Here is a 21,417-nt window from a genome sequence, read left to right as displayed (position 1 = left end):
TCGAACCCAAAACGTTCAGGGGATCATAATTACACGTATCATCATCGCTTTTCAAATAAATGCATGAAAATCAACATGTCATAGTAATTGGATTAGTGCTGCACTTCTTCGTTGACGATATTTGCTTTTGTGACATACATTGCATCAAATTATGCTTGATTATGTTAAGAATATCTTCTTGACTTACTTGGTCCATGCACTGAAATGTAAACCCCTGTCACCCTTAGTCTTTTGTTCTCGCTGCAAGTTTATGGAAGGTGGTGTTTGCTTCTTTTCTCATTTTCTCCCTTTCTTGAGGTGTACATTTACAATTAGTGCTTTGTGTTCATAGTCTTCCCTATTGATCAATGTTGACGTTCTGTAGCCAGTTGTGCATGCAACTAAAAAAAATAATGAAGTACTCCTTGCTTAAGTTGGCTTTAATAACAAGTCATGGGTGAAGTCAAGGGGGGATCAAGTTTCATCAAATTTTGAAGAAAAAAAAACCACATAATGTACATGTAGTATGATTTTAACATTTAACCATTTTGTAAATACATGTGTATCAGTTGTAATTGCATGTGCAAATTAGATAATCATAATGTCAGCACCTCACAAGTCTTCAACTGCTTATTTTGAAATGATCTGAAGAAGAAGTGACTAATGTGTATCCATCGCATATTAAATACCACTTGTAAGATTCGAAATGATTTTGCGATACCATTAGAAAGAGGATTGTTCAACCAGAACAAGAAACAGCTATGTATTGCGTGTATAACAAATTATGAAATTTGCTGGCAAAGATCTTATCTCATTGTATGTGAATGTCTAATCGTCATGTGAAGATGGCGCAAATTCAAAATTCTACAATATATCATATTTTTGTCTGATTTAAAATGCCTTCACTATTTTTGTGGTCATTTCAATCGTATGGTAGACCCGCTTCCCTCATCAAGACTTGCTTTTAAACTACACCACTCAGACATCAGTCACAGTCTAAGGATATGAAACCCATGTGATCATTGTTTATCTTGTTTTTTTTAATCATCTTTTTTTTTCTCAATATATAAATATACACACATTCCTCTGGCATGGCCAGGTCATCATTGATGATGTCATGCAAAGGTCAGGAAGAGGTCCGCTACAGCACTGAACCAGCGTAGAGTTCTGGGTCAGCTGCGGCGGGGCACGCAATGTGCTTGACCGCCGCAAGCGTCATATGCCTACCCGGCCCAATGACATAGCCGACCTCTGCCACATTTCCCAGCATGCACCACTGCTAAAAGCATCATCGGTTCCGGTCGACAACAGAGGGTTATCGTGCGCGAGCCACAGTCTGCTCACCTGGGCTCTAGGTGCACTCCTTAATCCTCTCTCACCAAGCAGAACACGATTGTGCCGTGACATCGCATGTCACTTTCATCTCGTTACATTGCATGTTATAAATCTCTGAAACGTATGCGCACAAAACATTTACATTTTTTTTTTTTTTTGTAACTGTCATTTTTTTTTTTACCTCAACAGTTTGCTGAGCTTAGGGTTACGATACAAGGAAGCTCAGATTATATTTTCAACAAATGCACACCAATTAGTTCCTCTGACATGGTAGTCGTCAGATTGATCAGAGTTGTCTACTTAGTAGATGTTGTCATATAATTCATACCAATATTGTAGCCACATGAATGGGTGCAGTTAAGAGGCACAAGTCGAGTAGTAAGCAAAGTGCCATGGATACAATGAAAGGTCAGATGATTGATGCACACTAACTATTCATAAGCAAGATGGATACATAAACTATACTGCTGTAGTGTGAACATGCTACAACACTTCTGCGAAACATTGATTTACATTGCTTTCTTCTCAATCTTCTTTTGTGGTTCCCTACCAGCCCCACCCCCCCCCCAAAAAAAAAAAAAGTTTGCGAGTCTACCAGATAATGTATACGTCATATACACCTACATGTACTTTGTATGGTTTTCAATTTTTGCAAGTTGGATGCTATTTGCGAATTTAAGAACATGCAGAAATGTGTATTCTGATCCTGATATGAATGTGACATGCACACATACTGGTATATTTCTCTGTTGATTACAGTACTCCACTATCGCAAATTTAACAACTCCCAAAATTGCTGGGAAGTCCTGATTTGCGAAAGTTACACTCGCTAAATATATGGCACATATAGCAGTTGAGAGCTACAAAGGGCTATGATGCATTACGATGACTGCGTATGCATATGATTTCCACAACCAAACTAATATGTGATACTATGTACACCTTGTGCGATAGACTGGTTCTGTAATGTTTCAGATTTTATGCATGTTTTGTTCACAAAAGTTGCCCTTAAATCACAAAAGCTTGCTGCAGGCTTGCCCTACCCAGCGACAACTAATTGAATTCCTACCTATGGAACTTAATGGGAGGGAGCACGTGAATGAAATGCATTGTACGAGACTGTAGGAAGAGAAACACCCACAAATTGTAGTACATTACAGAAAAGGGCTATTGGATAGAGGGGGAGTGCCAATGTATTCACACAACAGGAAAAACAAAAGGGTTAGAAGGGCAGGCAACAGATATATATGGAAGTCTAAGAATACTGAATTGGCATCATCATAATCCTTTTGCATAATACTGTATTGTTATTCAAAAACTGCATGAAGTATCACCACCAGTGCATATCAACATACATGCCATGGGGATATAATCCATCTTCCTTCACATGTTTCAGGTAATGATGTTTTAGGTATTGTTTAGAAATTTTGTTTTCTTCTTGTTGTCTTTTTGTCTCTCAGCATTTTAGATAACAGAAGTGTTTCGTTGGGTTGCATACTTATAAAAGTTTTGAATTGTTCTAATTTATGGCAGGGGAAGCGGGGGGAAGAACTCTTTTACTCAACCAACAGTGTACGTCCAGCTGAACCAAATTTCCTCCAGTTGAAGAATGCACTTATAGCTATGCCTCCTTCTTAATCATCATATCTCTCAAGTACATGAGAAACATTGCAATGCATTATGTACTCTTGCAGACTTGACATGCATGTCTATGGAATCGTTTACTCTAAATCCTGGACATACTGTATTACGAAGAATTGCTTGCAAGCTCTTTGAGTAAATGCCAATCCATGCTTCTCGGACTTCCATGCATATCTATGGGGTGACATGAGCAAACTGGAAGGTACAGATCCTGCAAAAAAGGAAACACAAGCACAAATAAGGGACTGCCGGCAAAAAATATGACTTTTATTGATAAGTGATGCTGAATAATTTGCTATGCAATGAACAGAGCATGAACAGCACATTAAAGCTCGAGTGCGTTTTCAAAAGAAAGATGTCAACATGTGGATAGAAAGTGAGATATAACTTTTTTTTGCAAAGGTTCTCGACAAATAGGATCCTGATCTGCATCGCGGCACCGGGCCCGCAAGGGCGCTCCCCCCGAGAGGGGATCCGCCGCATCACCCCACCCGGGAAATCCATCCCAGTGTGGTTTAACGATGCGGCATCATGTAGAGCGCCCTCGGGCGGTGGTGCCCCCCGCGATGGAGACTCACAGGCTTTGTAAGCATGCGTGCAATTGTACTCCAGCGTTTGCTCAAGTCCCGGACCAATTGACATGCAGGCCAGCTTGTGAGGGTGCTATGAGTCGAACCAAATGTGGTAAACATGAGATGCTTGGATTATCATCGTCATAATGTGACGAAAAAAACGAGCCACCAGATTCACGTTCCTGGTGGCCTTTACGTCAATGGAAGGAGAAGAAAATGGAGGATGGATGAATACAAAACCTACAAAACACCTAAATGATCAGGTTGTTACATGGTTAAAAAAATAATAATAATCACTGTAGCTAAAAATAAATGCTTCAGTAACATACAGTACACATTGGACCAAGTAATTCTTCGCATTTCATATCTTTTTTTTTTGGTTATCATTTTTTTTCTACCTTTCTCTTTCACACTGGAATGTATTGCCAGATGATGTTGATCCGACCCCAAGGTAACATCAAATGGCAATTTAGAAACACAGGACATAATTATGTACATTTAACGCGACGGGGCTTCCCTCCTTTCCTCTTGTAAAGTTACTTATGAACCGTGAACCTCAGGCGAGGTCTAACTTCTACTAGAGTCTATCTCAGCACATCAAAAGCCATCGGTGGATTTTGGCAATGTTTGTGGGCTGCAACTAAGGTCATTACAGAGTTTGATGTGTCTTCAAAAATCTTGCTCGAGCTCTGCATAATCAACAGTAAAGGGTCTATTGGCTAGAAAATGACTGACCCTTACAGACATTCCCAATTTTTCTGCAATGCAACAAAATCACCAGGCAGAGTTCATTTTGGCACAGTACACATTAAGAAACAAACAAACAAATGATATGAACAAGTTATGTATCTCCTTGTCTGGAGGGGCTGTGCAACCCCCAGCCACAATATTAAAAGGTCAAAGGTCACCTGAATTTTGTTTCACCAGCCACTTCCAATTTAGTGCAATGAGAGAATGCAGCTTATGTGAACCAATGATCATGATACAGTATGCATGGAGAAGATTAGCAGAGTATTATAAGAGAAGAAAAACAACAACAATGTTCGCTACTCCGTGTGAGAATAATATGGTGTTTAAAGGACTCCATATTGAATACATTGAGTGGCGATACATCACATGGGAAAAAGGATTTGAACTGCATATACTGGGTACGTATGAGACAGAGACACAGCTATAGTGGAAGCTGCTTTTATATATGAAGGGGTTAATGACGTACAGTGGAAACTTGGCGCAAAGAGGTCCTGGGTCCTGGAACTTTTGCTAATCTAGTATTTTGTCATATCAGCTGCGTAAGGTACAGGAAAACCTTGTTATGATGAGCTGCTTTGGGCCAGCAAAATTTCATCCTTATATTGGGTATCTAACCTTGTTGTTTGAGGGATAAAACACACAAGAATATAAAAAGAAAAAACTGTGAAGTTTCCTCGTTATATCACGGTATTTTGCTTTATCCGACCTCATCAACACAAGGTTCCATTGTATAAACACAAATGAATTGGTTACACTGGGACTGAATAGAAGATTTTGTTATATACCAGGTATCTTCCCTATACTACGAATGAGAATTTCCATTGTACTGGTCACAAAGTGGTCACATGCAATTTACCCCCACAGCAGCCAACACTCTTTCAATGAGGCGCCAATTATTGGCCACATATCAGGTTACATTTTAGCAAAATATCAACGATGATCAACTGTGCACGACAGCATCCAGAAAAAGTTCTTGTAATTTGGAGTTTACGACTAAACCTGGGATACGGTACTGTACATTTGACTGCCACGATTCCAGGATATTCGTATTTCGGGATGAAAAGAAAGAAGACATGCTGTACTCAATATCCCATAAAGATAATTTTGCTCAGGTACATCATACCTTGCAGGGCATGTATGGAAAACGCTGATTTGTTTGTCTTCATTATTACTTATGCTCAACATCAGAAAACCTTATAAGGTGATGGACAGGACATCAACAACTGTCAAAAATTTAACAGGGTTTTTTTTTATTCCCTTTTTTAAAATTGTTGAAAAAGTGGAGTTAGCTCTATTTTTTTTTAAAAGCCCAGTAACATGGTAAAACACTGTGAATATGTACATGAAATGCTGCAGATGACAGTGAAAGGTTGTGCAAATGTTGTATACTCCCTGGAGTAATGTTACTCGTGTAACTGTAAAAAGCATTGCTGGCATGTCTGCAGCATTTGTATCACCCTTTCCAAACCTGGACACGATCACAAGACATGAACGCAGAGGGAGAGACTGACTTCTAACATGCTTCCTACTACTAGTGTTATCCCAGTTCACGTTCCACTCCACAATGCAAATGACGGAGGTGTAGTGCCGCCTTTAAAGCTGGAGTAGCCATCCACGGATGATCTCATTAAGACACGAAAAACCAAACAATTTCGTTCCTCTCCTTCCCTCTCAGCACTGTTCAACGATGGACTTTGTCAGTGTTCACAAGGCATCCTACACCACCACCATCACCGCCACACTCCTTAATTAATGCATCTTGGTCGTCACGGCAATGACCCGTGGCTTCTCGATGATCTGCGCCGTACGTTGACCTCTGTCCACGATGCCGATGATCCAAGCCGTGTGGCTAGTTGTCCTTTCCATTTCACGGCAAAAGGCTGCGGCCTGCTCCCGAGGGAATGCAATCAGCAGACCGCCTGACAAAAAAAAAAAAGAATTAAACAATAAAATAAATAAATAACACCTCAGAAAACTATCAATCAACATGCCAATGCAATTGTCATAAAGACATGAAGTACTGTCCAAAAAAACATGGATATGTATAATATATATCTTCATATATACACACACACATACAGCAAATCATAAGTTCACATGCATGGGATCTAAGAAATTCTGGTGACTAATGCTGTATTTACACTCTTGTGAATTCTTGGAGGTTAATGATCATCAACATCCTTGGGATAGAGTGAAAGGCATCTAATGACTTTAGAAAGTCATAACTTTTTTGAACAAATTGTCTGCCTTTCCTCAAACCTCACCGATGTGTTGTACTAATATTGCTGCATTCACTCAATCGGATCATACTGTGCACATGAAAGGGCCTGAACTTTGGTAACTACCAGGGCCTAAATTCAGGCACCCTGTATAACGAGAGAAAACTGCCAATCCCGAGGACTTCATTATAATGGGAGTGCACTGTATACTATAGTCATGAGTTCAAGGAAGTTTGGATGAAGCGAGTACTAGAATTTTCCAACTGAAGGAAATCGACATCTGAATTGTGGTTCTTCGCTAGTTCTTTGATCAACTACTAGTACTACGGCCATTTCAAATGAAATTCTAAAAAAAGTTAGTTGTGGGGTATATTGCAACAAAGAGCCTTCTGAGCACTTGAAACTACAGCTTTTTGTTCAAATGTTCAAGGCAGTGCAACAGAAACCAGCTATTTCATGAGATTAATCTTTTCCACAGCCATTTCCACATATTATTGATCATGTGGACGAGCAATGGTGAAAAAAAAAAATTGCTGTAAACATTACTGAAAACATTACATGCCCAGCTTCAAATTCTACCACAGGTTTGCCAATGTGAGGCTTTTAGTTTGGGTCAAGTCTGCTTTCAGTCTCAAAAGGGAATTGATGTCAAGAGTGAAGACTGCCAGAAATTCGATCTTTAAAGGGGAAATCCAGTCCAAGCATAAGTTAGCCTGATAAGTAAGAGTAAAATATTACGAGTTCAATGATATAATTTTGATCGAAATTGGATGAAAAATAAGGAAGTTATGACATTTTGAAATTTTTTCAGGAAACAGTTCTTGAACAGTCAATATGCAAATCACAAAGTGAGCATGTCATTCCCTCACAACTTGCCATATAGTTTGTACATAAAATTTTAAAATTTCTAGTTTTTATTCAAACGCAATTATGCCGGAGGCTCAAATCCTCGTATATCTAACTGATCACTATTCTGAAATTATTCAACCAGGAATGACATCATGTTTCAGACTTAAATGACAGAAAACATTGAATTTTCATCATTTTTTTGTACACGATCACTGGAAAATTGTGAGGTTACGACATGGTCAGCTCACTCACTTGCATATTTCATATCCGCTGTACGAGAACTGTTTTACAGAAATTAGCAAAACTTCTGAATGTCATAACTTCATTATTTTTCATCCGATTTCAGTCAAATAGTTACTGTTGAGTTCATAAGATTTTATTCTTTTTTATCAGACTAACTTATATTTGGGCCCTTTAAACTTGGTTGTCTTATCTAAACCTCGGCTGCAAAAATGATACTGTAGAAGAGAACACTTTGTCATGATTGCTTTCATGAGAAGTCCCAAAATTACTTCGGCATTTTTAGAACTAACTGGCTACGCCAGAGCAGAGCAGGTAAGCAGACAAGCAACCCTTACCAGAGGTCTCCGCCGAGTAGCCTTGTAGCAGCTGGAACTGGTTGCCACACGTCTTGGCGACGTTCTGCATGTTGGCGATGACCGGCAGGTTGTGGATGACAAAGCGCACCTCGTTCTTCTGGTTCTCCACCAGGTTCTTGGCGTGGCCCAGAATACCGAAGCCGGTCACGTCTGTTGCGCCGTGGGCATTGAATTTCCGCATCAGCAAGGCAGCTGCACATTAAGAGACGGACAAAAATTACTCTCTCTTCTCTTTTGGAATTGGCAGTCTTGTTCTGGACATGGACTAAAACCATATACCACACACTACACCCTCATCCCCTCGGCATTAGACATGGGTTTTACCCTAATCTTTAACCATGTGACACGCTTGTCTGAATACAAGACATTCTTGGGCAAATGTACATGAGAGAATAATAACTTTCAGGGAATTCACAAATTATATCTGTGTAAGTACACACACAGCCAAAGAATCTCCACAGGAGTCAACCGTTACTGTTGAGCATATACTTCGATACAAATATTCACTGACAGGCGCTATTTGTGATTTTAGAATGTACCCTGGTGGGCAGCAAACGAAAATTGATTCAGTCAAACCAGCTATGTTTCCCCACACTATTTGGTCGTTAAAACAAATACGCTGCAATCTAACAATCTGTGGTTTATTACATTATGTGAGCTAGGGAGGCAACTTGGAACCGTGGACTACAATCAACGGCAGAGGGAGAAATCTCACACATCCCAACTGATTGACCAACCCAACGTACCATCCTTGTTGAGGAGGGACATGTTGTACATGGCCTCCTGGTAGGCTCGCTCCACCTCCTCCGGAGACACCACTGACTGGATCTTCCTCCACTTATCGGGCTGGTCCAGCCACTGGTGGGCGTTGACCGCAATCTGGGTCCCGAGGGGTTTGGTCAGCACCAGCACGTCGCCGACAACAGCATTGTTTGGGCTGAACATACGACACAAGAAGAGGGAGACCATAGAAATGTGGGTTTTGCATATGGTCTGCTTAACCGACCTAAATGCTGCAGAGGATATCCATTGTACATAAAGCAGTGGTTTTAAGGCTTGTGATATTGAGTGTTAATACACAGTTTGGTCTCCTTGGCTGCTACCAACTTATTACAACCCAGAGATGGCATGTTGCCTCACTTCATAAAAACTGCTACAGGAACTCGAAAGCATTCAGAATCTATTGCTTCATTCTGAGAGTAGCAGCAAATAACTGGGCAGACAATGTCCTGAAATTGTTACACAAGCAGTCAGTATCCCTCTGGTACAAACTGATAACCTTTGTGATACCGTCCGGGTATAGTATTTCAATAAAAATACACATACTACACATAATGACTAACGGGCCCTTAGGTAAATGTCTGTAATAACTGACATTCTTTCAGTGTTGTGAATTAAATCTATAAGCTTTTTACCCACACTACTCCCCTCTCTACATCATTTGAAAGGCAGTCCTTGGTCATTTCCCTATGTAATCAAGCATAATCCAACACGAGTACTTTTTGTCAACATGCCAACCACATGCTAGTAGGCAAGGGATACTCCTGTTGGAAAAGTATGGAGAATGCTGGTACAAATGCCCAGGCTAGAAACTCCAATGAAGAGCCAGTTAAGTACAATCAATGAAATCAATTACAATTTTCCAACAGCATTACTGAAAGAACTTAAAAGACCATCAAATCAACAATTAAAAGACAATCAAAATTACAATTTTCCAACAGCATTACTCAAAGCACTACAAGGAGCATCAAATCAACAATCAAAGACCATCAAAATTACAATTTTTTCAACAGCATTACTCAAAGCACTAAAAAGACCATCAAATCAACAAAGCTTCACAACCTCACGGGTGGGCATACCTGATGATGTCTGTTGGTAGACAAACGGCTGTGGCCACACCTCCAACAAGACACCATGGATTGATCACAGTCTGACCTCCAGTCACATTTGTTCCTCCCTCTTGGGCTTTATCCTAGTCCCATCAACAAAATTTTTTGCAAGTTAAAGGGATGGTATAGTACTGCTTGAGGCAAGGATTCAGCTTTGACATTTGCGAGATATTTAGAAACCACTCTATGAATTGTTAAAACGCACACAATTGTAAGGGGAATTGAAAGTTTATTTGATGAAATTTGATTCTGATTTAACTGACCAGATATATCCAAGTGCGCGTCGAGCAGGCTCTCACTGTGAGTTCTTGCGTTAACTCACGAAATAAAATAACGTAAAACAAAGAGATCCTACCTTGTAATAAAAGTTGTGGCCTGTCACATTTTATTATGATAGCTTTCTTTGTATATCTCAGTCATATCCGAATATCCAAGCTAGAGTTCACAAAATTACATTTTCTACCTTAGAGGGGATGGATAGTAACTGATCAGTGGGAATCAGTGGGAATGCTGGGGGATGATTGTTCCAATTCTTGTGGGATTCATTTAAGAGTACTTTATATATCTATTGTTGTGTGAAAATTATTTGCTTCAGAATGGTCTCATATTCAAGTAATGTACAGTTTAATGTTTCCAGGCTAGCATGCCTTTACAGTGACGGGGCATCAAACTGCACATTACTTGAATATGAGACCGTTCTGAAGCAAATGATTTTCACACAACAATAGATACATAATGTACTCTTAAATGAATCCCACAAGAATTGGAACAATCATCCTTTAGCATTCCCACTGATTCCCACTGATCAGTTACTAGCCATCCCTTTTAAAGGTAATATTCTACAGTCTGTTGCCTCCTATTTACTCTTCAAAAGTTAAATCTTTCTGACTGCTTCAAGTACATTTGGGGTAAACTAAATTCCTTTACAAACTTTCTCTCCCCACCCCCTTTTTTTTTGGGGGGGGGGGAGGGGTGTAAGGGGGAGGCAGAGAAAAAATGCATGATAAAATGCAATCTATCATGAGGTTATACTTGCGATTGAAAATAAGTTCATGTATCTTTGCTCAATTTTATCTCACGATGTCACGAATGGAATACCTTGAAACCGCTCATAATGAGTGGCATGATGGCATCTCGTTCCTTGTCTGTGAAAGCCTTGGGCACACCCAGCAACATCAGCATGTTGTCACAGTCTGTCACTCCCATCGCATACAAATCACTTAACACATTGGCGCAGGCAATTTGGCCCTGTAAATAGAATGTTCGAGTTGATAGATTACATGGTTAGATTTTTCGTATAACATGGATTTTAAGAAATTAAATGCAGTGCTCTTTATGTGAGATGACAAATAATTTCATAATTCACTGAAAACATTTCATCTCAACATGAATGGGTACCAAAATTTTGGTTGGCAGACTTAGGCTGCGTTTATCAACTCCTTTTCTCGGCAGAAACAGGTTATCCAAACAGCTTTCAAGGAATTTTTACGAGTTGATAAACGCAAAGCTGTTTTGAAAGCCCTTTAGGAAAGCCTTTTACGAAAGGGTGCGTTTATCAACTCTCCTTTCTCGGCAGAAACAGGTTATCCAAACAGCTTTCAAGGAATTTTCACGAGTTGATAAACGCAAAGCTGTTTTGAAAGCCCTTTAGGAAAGCCTTTTCGAAAGCCCGAAATTTGTGACGAGCCAAACAGGTTTCCTAAACAGGTTATCAGAAACCTGTTTGTAAAAGTCTTTCGAAGTTGATAAACGCAAAGCTGTTTTGAAAGCCCTTTAGGTCGCCCTACTGCGGTTACGCAACCATGCGTTTCCAGTTTCTGAAAAGACGCGCGCCACGTAAAGTGCACACGAGTACGTGTACACAGGTGTATACATACAGCTGTGTGTAATGCACGCATATGCTTGGAACAAGGAGGTGTTTCTTTCACCAACAAGGTTTGAGAAATAGAGTAACAACAGTCTCATTCCCTTTGATCCCATGTCTCATGCCGCCACTCAGAAATATTTGAAGTATGTGCTAAACTGGAGCTGCCTCACAGATAGGAAGACAATTGATTCATGTGCCATTGTATCATGACTCGTCACTCTCAAAGGAAGATATGTCTTTATGATGGTAATTGCTTTTCGCCGTCCCTTCTTAGAAAACAAGCGGCACATTAATAGTACAGGCAGTCAGGGCTTTGGAAAGGGCTCTCGAAAGGGCTATGGAAAGGGCTATGGAAAGGGCTATCGAAAGTTGATAAACGCAGCCGACGAAAACAAGCGGCATATTAATAGTACAGGGAGTGGACAGGGCTTTCGAAAGGGCTATGGAAAGGGCTTTCGAAAGGGCTATGGAAAGGGCTATGGAAAGGGCTATCGAAAGGGCTTTCGAAAGTCGTTTAAACTGGGGAAAGTTGATAAACGCAGCCTTAGAGCAGTAGTAACAGTGGAAAGTAAACTAATGGTATACGCATTCTGTAAATTGCACATAGACAGTTGCCCCATAGGCAACAGGGGATATTGGGGATATTATTTTTGCAATAATTGCATGCACTATACAAAAGGATATAAAGGCATAAAAGCTTTTGACTGTTCAGTGATATTTCAGACTTTGGACACTTACCATGACCCTAAACCAGAGTTGCTGACTCAGCAAACCAAAATGTTACGTTTTAAAGATACAACGTAGTTGCAAAATAAGTTTGGTTTAAAGATGGGAGGTTATGCATGTGCAGCATGCAAATTTAAACAAAAATTTCATCAAATCACTACGACATTTGTTGTTTTGGGGACAAAGAAATATTAATATTAGATAAGTTAAAACATACTACTGGGCAGCTGTGCTGTACACTAGACATAAATAGTTGTAAATCCATTTCATATTTTGCTTAGATGTAGTCATCCTTGCTAATTTAATGGGGGGGGGGTCATGTTGTTTCCTTGAAAATTATAATACAGGATTATAAAGCATTTTACACATAGTATTAAACATAATCTGGAGATCAGCTGCGCACAATCCAAAAATAAGTACTGAAATTTGCAGTAAAACTGACAATTCATTTGATTCTTTTCCAATCTTTCCATCATGCTCACAATCATTTCAATAAAAAGCTTTGTTTGCCAGCACTTTATTTGGAGATGATTATAAAGTTGCAATGCTTCTTCAACATAGTTGGGCTACACCAGTTAAATCATAAATACTATCCAATCCGTAAACTGGCACTTACTTGCATGTATGGATCATCAACAAGAGGAAAGAAGAAATCTGTAGTCTGTACAAGGCATAGACCGCCGTGTCTCAGGGGGGTCACACTGCAGTCCATGCCGATACCTACATTTGAAAACAGGAAGAAGTCACCAATATCTTATGCAGATAAACAAATTTATATTAGGTGAAATCAATATTTCAGCGGTTGACGCAAACAAAATTGCAGAATGAAATTCACTCTATGAAAAAGCAACCCCCCGCCCCATAAAGAAACAGATTTCTTACTGAATGAAAGCAGTGAAATGAAGCAAGATAACTGCAAGAATAGGGGTTGATAATTTGTTCCTGCCTGCTTAGTCATTGTCTGATGGGGGACTCAATCAAGGGACTTCAAGACTGATAAACTATCTTGCTTACTAAGCCACAAAAGCTCTTCTCATGAAAAAGAATTGAATACACTATTCTGATTTCATTTAAAGACTGGAAATTTGTGAAAATGTGTACATATGTCAACAGCATCCTATGTTGTGATAATGTCATTAACACATCTGATTTGCACATCTTGTTTTTTCAGTTGTTGTGTTTAAATACTTTCTCTTTTTTTGCCTTGCTATGTACATTGGACACACTTTATTCCTGATTGAAACCTATCAGCAAGCTCTGTAACCAAAATAGTGGTCATATGGCCATACAACATCTTTCAATTTTCAAGGTAAAGCCAACAGGGTTGACAAATTGTGGAAAATTATGGAGGAAGTATGTAGAACTTCGGAAAATTGCAAGTATTGATTTCAACACATCAAAAGTGGCTTTGTAATCAGTGAAATATTTTCATTTCTTTTAATTTCATGGTATACTACCCTGCAATTGTTACGTAATGATTATCAACTTGCTAACTTGAATCGTATTTGTTTCATAAATGGAAACTTTCAGTAAAAATTGAACAACAAACCGCAAATACTGTACATTAATACACAGTACTCTGCATCAATCCCAGTGTCATGGCTTCAAGCCACATTGTAGTCTACATCAAGGTGCTATATGAGCGCTTGCCCGGGGCAAGTGAAAAGCAAAGTTGGGAAAGTGTTTTGAAATAATGAGAAAATTTCTTTACTCTTATGGTGAGGCTGCCATGTCATCATCCTTGTTCATTGCAATTTGCAATTTGCCATAAATTTTTAAAACACTGCATCCCAATCACTAGAAATTCTGAAACTCCGTACTCACTGCAGTATAAACTAATTTACAGTCGTTCAAATGTAAAAGTCTGAAAAATCATCCGGAGGTCTCCTTTAATTTCAGCAACTTTCCAACACTTTATGAAGAAGCCCCAATGCAAGGCAAAACCCTGTATAATCATCTAAAGAATGAAACAGGATGGTTGAAAATTAACTATGAACATATGACTGAAAGTTTGAATGATTATAATGATACATCTTTGTTTCTTTATCCATTTGTCTGAATTCATTTTGATTTTCAAATGCATGTGAATAGATGCCTGTTTAAATGTTTTCTTTAATTTTCATGGGGTATCCCATCACATTTTGCTATGTTTTGTATTGTTTGTGCACATGCTGCAATAATTAAAACTTTAGAAGTATAGCTTCTTTTTTCACAAAGAAACGTTAGAAATCTATACACTACAATGTACCATGCTACAAAGATCAATCACTTTTTCTCTTTTGCTATTGAAATTTAAGGCGATACTCAAACATATAATTTCATATACTGTAATTCAGTGTAAAACGAGGAATGTTCGCATTTTAATTTCGCGAATTTCGCGAGCACGGATTCGCGAAATTAAAACGCAAACAAAAGTTCTTGTCTGCACTATATGCATTGAATGCCAGTGGCAATTCACGAAAATTTCATGCCGCGAAATAGGCCATCGGCTCCAATTCGCGAAAATTTTATGCCGCGAATATGTGATCATGTTTTACAGTATATTTGATTCTTTGAATTTCTGTCAGCTGTCTGAGGGCATTTCAACTGACTTGACAACTTTCTACGTAGTTAGGCGATAGATCAAGTAGTTTCTACTTGCCCTTTAATTTCAGAGGAAGTAGAACATTAGATGCTGATGAAGAAAAAAAAAGTGAAGGAAAAGAATTGCAAAGGAAAAAGGAACATGAACAACTACATGAAGACAGGATTGCTTTTCTCATCCATGTGACTGTGCAATGACAGTATGTGCGAAGCGGTCGCACGCGCGGGTTCATCGTGAAGAGTGCGAGCTCCGTGAAGGAGAATCATGAATATTCATTCATGCAAATCGACTTCTCGAGGGCCCCCACGCCAGTCTTTGTCACATCTTCCACCATCATCCCATTTTGAATGCCTAAAATAGAACATTAAACAGCATCACTGCGATTACGTACCACGCAAAGACCACAAGCCCTATATGCAAAATTAGGACGTACACAAGAAGGAGTGCATTTTGATCGATTTGAATCAATATTATCTAAAAAAATGACACAAAATTGAATGAGTGGTCGCGCACCACGCCGTCCCAAACATGGCGAATGCACGGCAAGACTGCCTAACTGGCTGAACATGAGTAAAAATATACTCACCGAATTTGGGGACACCAGACGGGACTTGCATGTATTCTGAATGTTCTCCCTGTCCTTGTTCCCCCTCATTCGGTTCAAGTCCCTTCAGGAGGTTGAGCAGAGCCTCCCGAGGGACCTTGCACCCTCATCCTTTCAACTCGGTGTAACGCGTCAGGCGGAAATCTTTGTGGAGTTCATGCGCCTCGGGATCGAAACGGCGGACAATCTGCTGTTGTACCACGACGGGTTCCTGCTCCTCGAATTGTTGCTGCTGTTGAACAACAATCTGTTGATGCTGGTGCTGTTGCTGCACCACTTCTGGTGGCAGTCCTGCCATCTTGAAAATGTTATTTGAGGGTCAAAATTCCTCTCGGGTTCGGTCCTTCCGTAACACCTCAATTTTCAAGTCCCTGGCAATGAGAATGTTACCACGAGATGACCGCGTGGTAAAAGATTACCCATAAGCCAACAGCCCTTTAGGCTCTTTCATGCTGCGTGAAAGCAGTCAGTATTTACTTCTGTGGAAAAATCACTCTTACTGCACTGTTCGTTTCGTAATGATTCTGTAAAAAATATGCAATGTATATTTTGTTCCATTGTCAAGTGGAGTTATTTGAACTTCTCACTACAATTCGTATAACCATCATGCTCATGACCCGAAAATGCTTTCGAATTATTACTTAACTAAGCGGTTCTAAAATATAATTGACAGTTCTAAGCGGTTCATTTTTCTACAGAACTGGATTGGTTGATGAAAGTCCGACACGTCACATGGCGCGAAAGTTATGCCGCTGATCGTTCATCAGCGAGGGGAACGACCCAGCAGGTGCCTCGCGCAGTATACACGTCATGAAATAATTTCTAACCGAAAAATTGAATACTAGTAGTCTTTCGAGTTTTCTTTTTGTTTTTGCTTGTTTTTGTTTTGGTTTTTCCAGACCCTCATGGGTCACTGTAGGTCACTGCGAAGAACTTATCGTCATTTGTCTCGTAAATCTACTGAACTATATTTGTTACTGAACTATATTTGTTCACAGAGAGATATGACTCATAATTTGTATATATGCATAACACATGGAGGTAACAGTGCCTTCATGCGTAACATATGCAAGCCTAGTTGCTAGAGCCTCGTCTCGCTCGCTGAGTTATCTGACAGATCATTCGTACATGCATAAGTACAGTGGCCACGTAGGCCTATTGATTGCTAGTGCCTTGAGCATTCATTGATTAGTTGTGATGGCTGATTTATTAGAATTCTGAAGAAATACTATAGCACTTGGAGAAAATGTAAGAAGTGTACGGTCTTCTGATGTAGAGTACCTTCTACCACACTGTCATATTCTTCTTATTTTTACTTTGAGTCACATCGACAAAGAAAAAAACAAAACACTGATTTTTAGCCCTGCTTTAAAAAAAGGCAACTTTATAAAACAAGCAAAACCTTGTCGATCTCTCTTCATCAGTCACTAATATTGGTTGCCATATAGGTATTTCTACTACGTAGTTATATGCAAATCAGTTATAGTTAATCGTTTTATGAGAGGACCTTCATTACGCACACATGCACACACACGCGCACATACATTTATACATGTATTGGTAATATTTAGATGTATTTTATGTTGATTTAGATAGCGTTATATTGATTATAGTTATGTATATGTGTATGTATGTATGTGTGTATGCATATGTGTGTAATGCATATAGATATAATATTTATGAAAATATGCATATGCAAATATATGTGTATACATAGGCCTATGTATTACACACGTTTGTAATCATGCTTAAAATGATGGCAAAGTATGATTATTATATTTCAGAAGTTTGATACAGGAATTGAATTTATGTTTTTATTTTTTTGTATGATACATAATACGTTTCTGTTGATGAGATGATACTAGATTGTATTTTTGTGTTGAAGTATAAATAACTGATTTGTGTAAAAGTAATATTTCAGAAGATTGGTATTGTTATAATTGATTTTGATTTTATTTGATTTTATTGTTCCATATCTCAAACATAAATACCATGACACAATCGATAGAACATAAGACTAGACATAACCTCGTAATTACAAGAGAACACAAACACAATTTTACGAACAGAAAATGTGGGGGACCTAAAAAAGAGCAAAGCTTGTATTGTATAATAGTTCCCTAGATGACAATGCTGGTCTTATGAACATATAACCTAACAACGAAAACTATACGGCATTGCCCTATATAACATTGCACTTATTACATCATGGCATATTATGCCATCTAGACAATTATTATTGTAATATGTGTTCTGTTGGTAGTCCTGATGAAGGCCACGACAGGCCGAAAACTCGATTAGAAGGGAGAACAAGAGAGCACGTCCGCCTCAAATCTTATTTCTTTCACTATATATCTGTATATCTATATATCTATATATCTATATATATATATATAAATATATATATATATATATATATATATATATATATATATATATATATACAAACACATTTGTGATAATCAAAACGTATAGATAATACGCACAATTGAGAAAAGCCCTTATTTCCTATAGTGTTTTACTTTTTTTTAGACTTTTTTAGACTTGTGGAATGAATCAAAGCATGGCATGCGCTGAATGCATGCGATTTCGGCGGTCAGCTTTTGTTAGAGTACGTATACGACCAGCATCATATATGCACCACCAATCACCTCTCTCTCTCTTAAAAAACCCCAACAACAACAAAAAGAGTGAAAATTTTCACTCTTGAAGGAGTGCATAGCAGAAAAGAGTGAGTTTAGAGTGAAATTGGAGTGAATTTTGAGTGAAAATTATAATGAACATTTTCACTCAAAATTCACTCAAATTTCACTCTAAACTCACTTTTTTCTGTACATGTCTATTATTCAGTTCTTCAAGAGTGAATATTTTCACTCTTTTTTTGTGTAGAGAGAGAGAGAGAGAGAGATTATGGTGTTTTATTTCTTAATATGCGATTGATTTTATACTGTCATTCGATCGCTTGCATCAGACACGCCCCACGAATTGACACGTCTTAGACACTCGATCCTCAGTGATGAAGCCATCTTAATCTATATGACACGATCAGCCTAATTCTGTGCCTGTTGACAATCGCACCTCAGGCATGTGTGATCATGGATTCTAGATCAATATAGTATCTTATTCAGTGTAAACTCCCATTTTGTTTCATCTTCATCAAACTCGATTCTGTGCATATTACCCCCTACTGTATGATATAAAAGAAGCGGCTTGCAACGAGTTGTATTCTGGCGTCTGTTGACAACCGCACCTCATGTCTGTGACGGATTAGATCAGTACTCCAGTGTAAACTACCATTTTGTTTCATCTTCATCAAACTCGATTAGTATGTTGTGCCCACAGTGTGTGTAGAGTTCTGTGGTTGTGCCTCGATATAAAGAAGCAGCTTGCAACGAGTTGTATTGGTAGAGCAGAGCGTAGGCCCTAAATAGAAGTCACGATATCATCGAGCTTTTACGTTTTTATCCGAGGCAAATGATTCCTATATATATCGATGTAATGATAACACCGTAGGGCCTACATCAACAAAATCAAAATAATTGTAAGCAGTGCTCCACTTTAGTCAAAGTGAGGTCGGCCGCAGTTAAGAGTTGTGCACCATACTATTTGTCATGATCAAATTAATTAACATCATCATAATAACCCGACGGTCACGACGTAATGATTATTGGAGTATATTCATTCATCCATTCATTCATTTGTTTATTTGTCCATCTCCAACAAAACATGTAAATACATATTTTCAACATCAGATGTAAGTGCATATATAATAGACCTATAGATAAATAAATAAATAAATAAATATATATATATATATATATATATATATATATATATATGTATATATATGTATAATCATATCGGCATTTTATTCAAAGTCAATGATAAGTGAAGTTTATGGATATACCATTGATAAGGTAAAAAAGAAGAACCACAAAAAGCATTCTTAAAATTATGAAAATGCCGGAGATGGGGAGGAATGCTAAAAAAATAATGCTTGTATAATAGGATGCATTCCCCCAAACATAGTAAACAATTAAACATAACCTTATAGCAGATCAATGATATATGTCTAATTGTTTTATTTTACACGTTGAGTACATAAGGCCCTTGTATAATAGGCCCTAATTAATATGCATCATAAAAAGAATTGATTTGTATTGATAAAAGCAATTAATGACATCAGTGAATTATCATGAACACGGTTTATGATTAAAGAGAAGATTTTTGCCCAAACAAACCAGTGGCGTGGATTCCGAAGACAATGTGTGAGATCGGTGTCATTTAGAATACTATAGTAGTAGTAGTAGTAGTAGTAGTAGTAGTAGTAGTAGTAGTTGTTGTTGTTGTTGTTGTTGTTGTTGTTGTTGTTGTTGTTGTTGTTGTTGTTGTTCTTGTTGTTGTTGTTGTTCTTGTTCTTGTTCATTTTCCATCTGTGAAGATGGCTGGATTGCCCATATTCAGCTACACTAAGCTGGTCTTCCATGGGGTCCAGTTGGATGTGTATGGAGTGGGACCACTTCACCGGGTTAGACACCCTGCTCTTTGCGATGAATGAATGAAGCGGGATCTTTTACGTGCATGAGCTGTGACTCTCTCATACACGGGACCTCCATTTTATGTCCTATCCGAGGGACAGAGTGTTTTGCCTCTTGCTAGAGGGGACGGTATGTTTACACACAACATTGCTCAGTCCAGGCTCGGGTTCGAACCCGGGCCGCGTGATCGTGAGGCAGACGCGCTACCGACTGAGCCAACTCATTTTGAAAAAAAAAGAGAAATCACACAGTTTGGGGCAGTTCAACACTTAAAGGTATTGTTTACCATTGGGAGCAGCGATTTAAAAATGTTCGAGATATCACATGTGATGCACATGCGTATATGTATCACAAAGCATCCTAACACATTAAGATTTCACAATAAAGCCTAAAATATAAGGAGATTATCACTATTCTTCTCACTAAACCATAACTGTATACGATTTATTCTAGAAGCAATTTTATTATAACCATTGTTCACATTTTGTATAGTCAACAATACTTATATCATTGATTATGCTGATCGTGCTGATTAACATTTTTTACATTAGTTGTTTCAATCCCTATATGGTCTAACTCACATTTTAGCACTATTTTGAAGCACTAAAGCTGGGTTTTTGTTTTAGTCTGCAAATGGTAAGTACTTTAAGCAATCAAAAAACTTTGGTGAATGCATGATAATATGTCGTCCATATTTATAGATGCATGGGAACTCTATAAACAACATCGTTCTGTCAGAATAGTGCATTGGAAATACAAGGACGTTAAGGAAATACGTATAGAAAATGATGATAAAAAGTACACAATCCATCTGCATCACGCTTGTGACAAATTTTAATGGCAAAGTTAGTGCTTTTTTGGAGAAGCTGTAACAGGCAGCCAGCGCGCTTTTTCGATAACACCGTCTTTCAAAGAAAATTTATTCATGCTATGTGAGTGTAGGCATAATATAACTATATAAGGCTTGATATCAACACTTATTTTCATAATAGAGTTATACACTGTATTTCATTTTTGGTAGCCCGACAATGAAAATTGGTCTCCCGAAAAATCATAAAGAAAAACATAAAGATTAACTCACTTCCCATAAAATATTAGAATAATTGTTAACCATAAATTTATTATTGTGAAGAATAGCAAGTATTATTTAAATGATAAAAGGCTTCAAATGTCACCCACTATAACTAAGAAGTATTAGGAAAGAAAAAAATAGAAATGGAATCTGAAATATTTCAATAATACAATAAACAGAATTATAAACCATG

The 21,417-nt window shown here is 38.3% G+C and overlaps 1 protein-coding gene across 1 annotated transcript; it reads right to left on the bottom strand.

Moving 5' to 3' along the window:
* Positions 1 to 1,014: 1,014 nt before the first annotated feature.
* LOC139723288 (inactive selenide, water dikinase-like protein) lies at positions 1,015 to 15,992 on the bottom strand. The gene is made up of 7 exons (XM_071634551.1): positions 15,597 to 15,992; positions 13,043 to 13,146; positions 10,932 to 11,081; positions 9,804 to 9,916; positions 8,691 to 8,881; positions 7,924 to 8,136; positions 1,015 to 6,196 (listed from the first exon to the last, which is right to left on the bottom strand). Exons 1-7 carry the CDS (start codon positions 15,625 to 15,627, stop codon positions 6,027 to 6,029), a joined length of 972 nt encoding a protein of 323 aa, XP_071490652.1. The 5' UTR covers positions 15,628 to 15,992; the 3' UTR covers positions 1,015 to 6,026.
* Positions 15,993 to 21,417: the final 5,425 nt, after the last annotated feature.

This window comes from Diadema antillarum, unplaced genomic scaffold (assembly GCF_040938485.1).
Source record: "Diadema antillarum isolate AM-2024a unplaced genomic scaffold, OU_Dant_1.0 scf00000014, whole genome shotgun sequence".
Taxonomy (NCBI): domain Eukaryota; kingdom Metazoa; phylum Echinodermata; class Echinoidea; order Diadematoida; family Diadematidae; genus Diadema; species Diadema antillarum.
The sequence above is the reverse complement of the archived record's forward strand: the minus strand, read 5'-3'. Positions and strand labels throughout refer to the sequence as shown.

Bases quoted from the DNA above. Each gene is read 5' to 3' on its own strand.
- LOC139723288 (XM_071634551.1), bottom strand. From the start codon at position 15,627: ATGCAAGTCCCGTCTGGTGTCCCCAAATTCG. The intron at 9,917-10,931 runs GTATTCCATTCG...TGATGGGACTAG, and splicing joins TCATTATGAGCGGTTTCAAG to GATAAAGCCCAAGAGGGAGG. The intron at 6,197-7,923 runs GTAAGGGTTGCT...TTTTTTTGTCAG, and splicing joins CTACTCGGCGGAGACCTCTG to GCGGTCTGCTGATTGCATTC.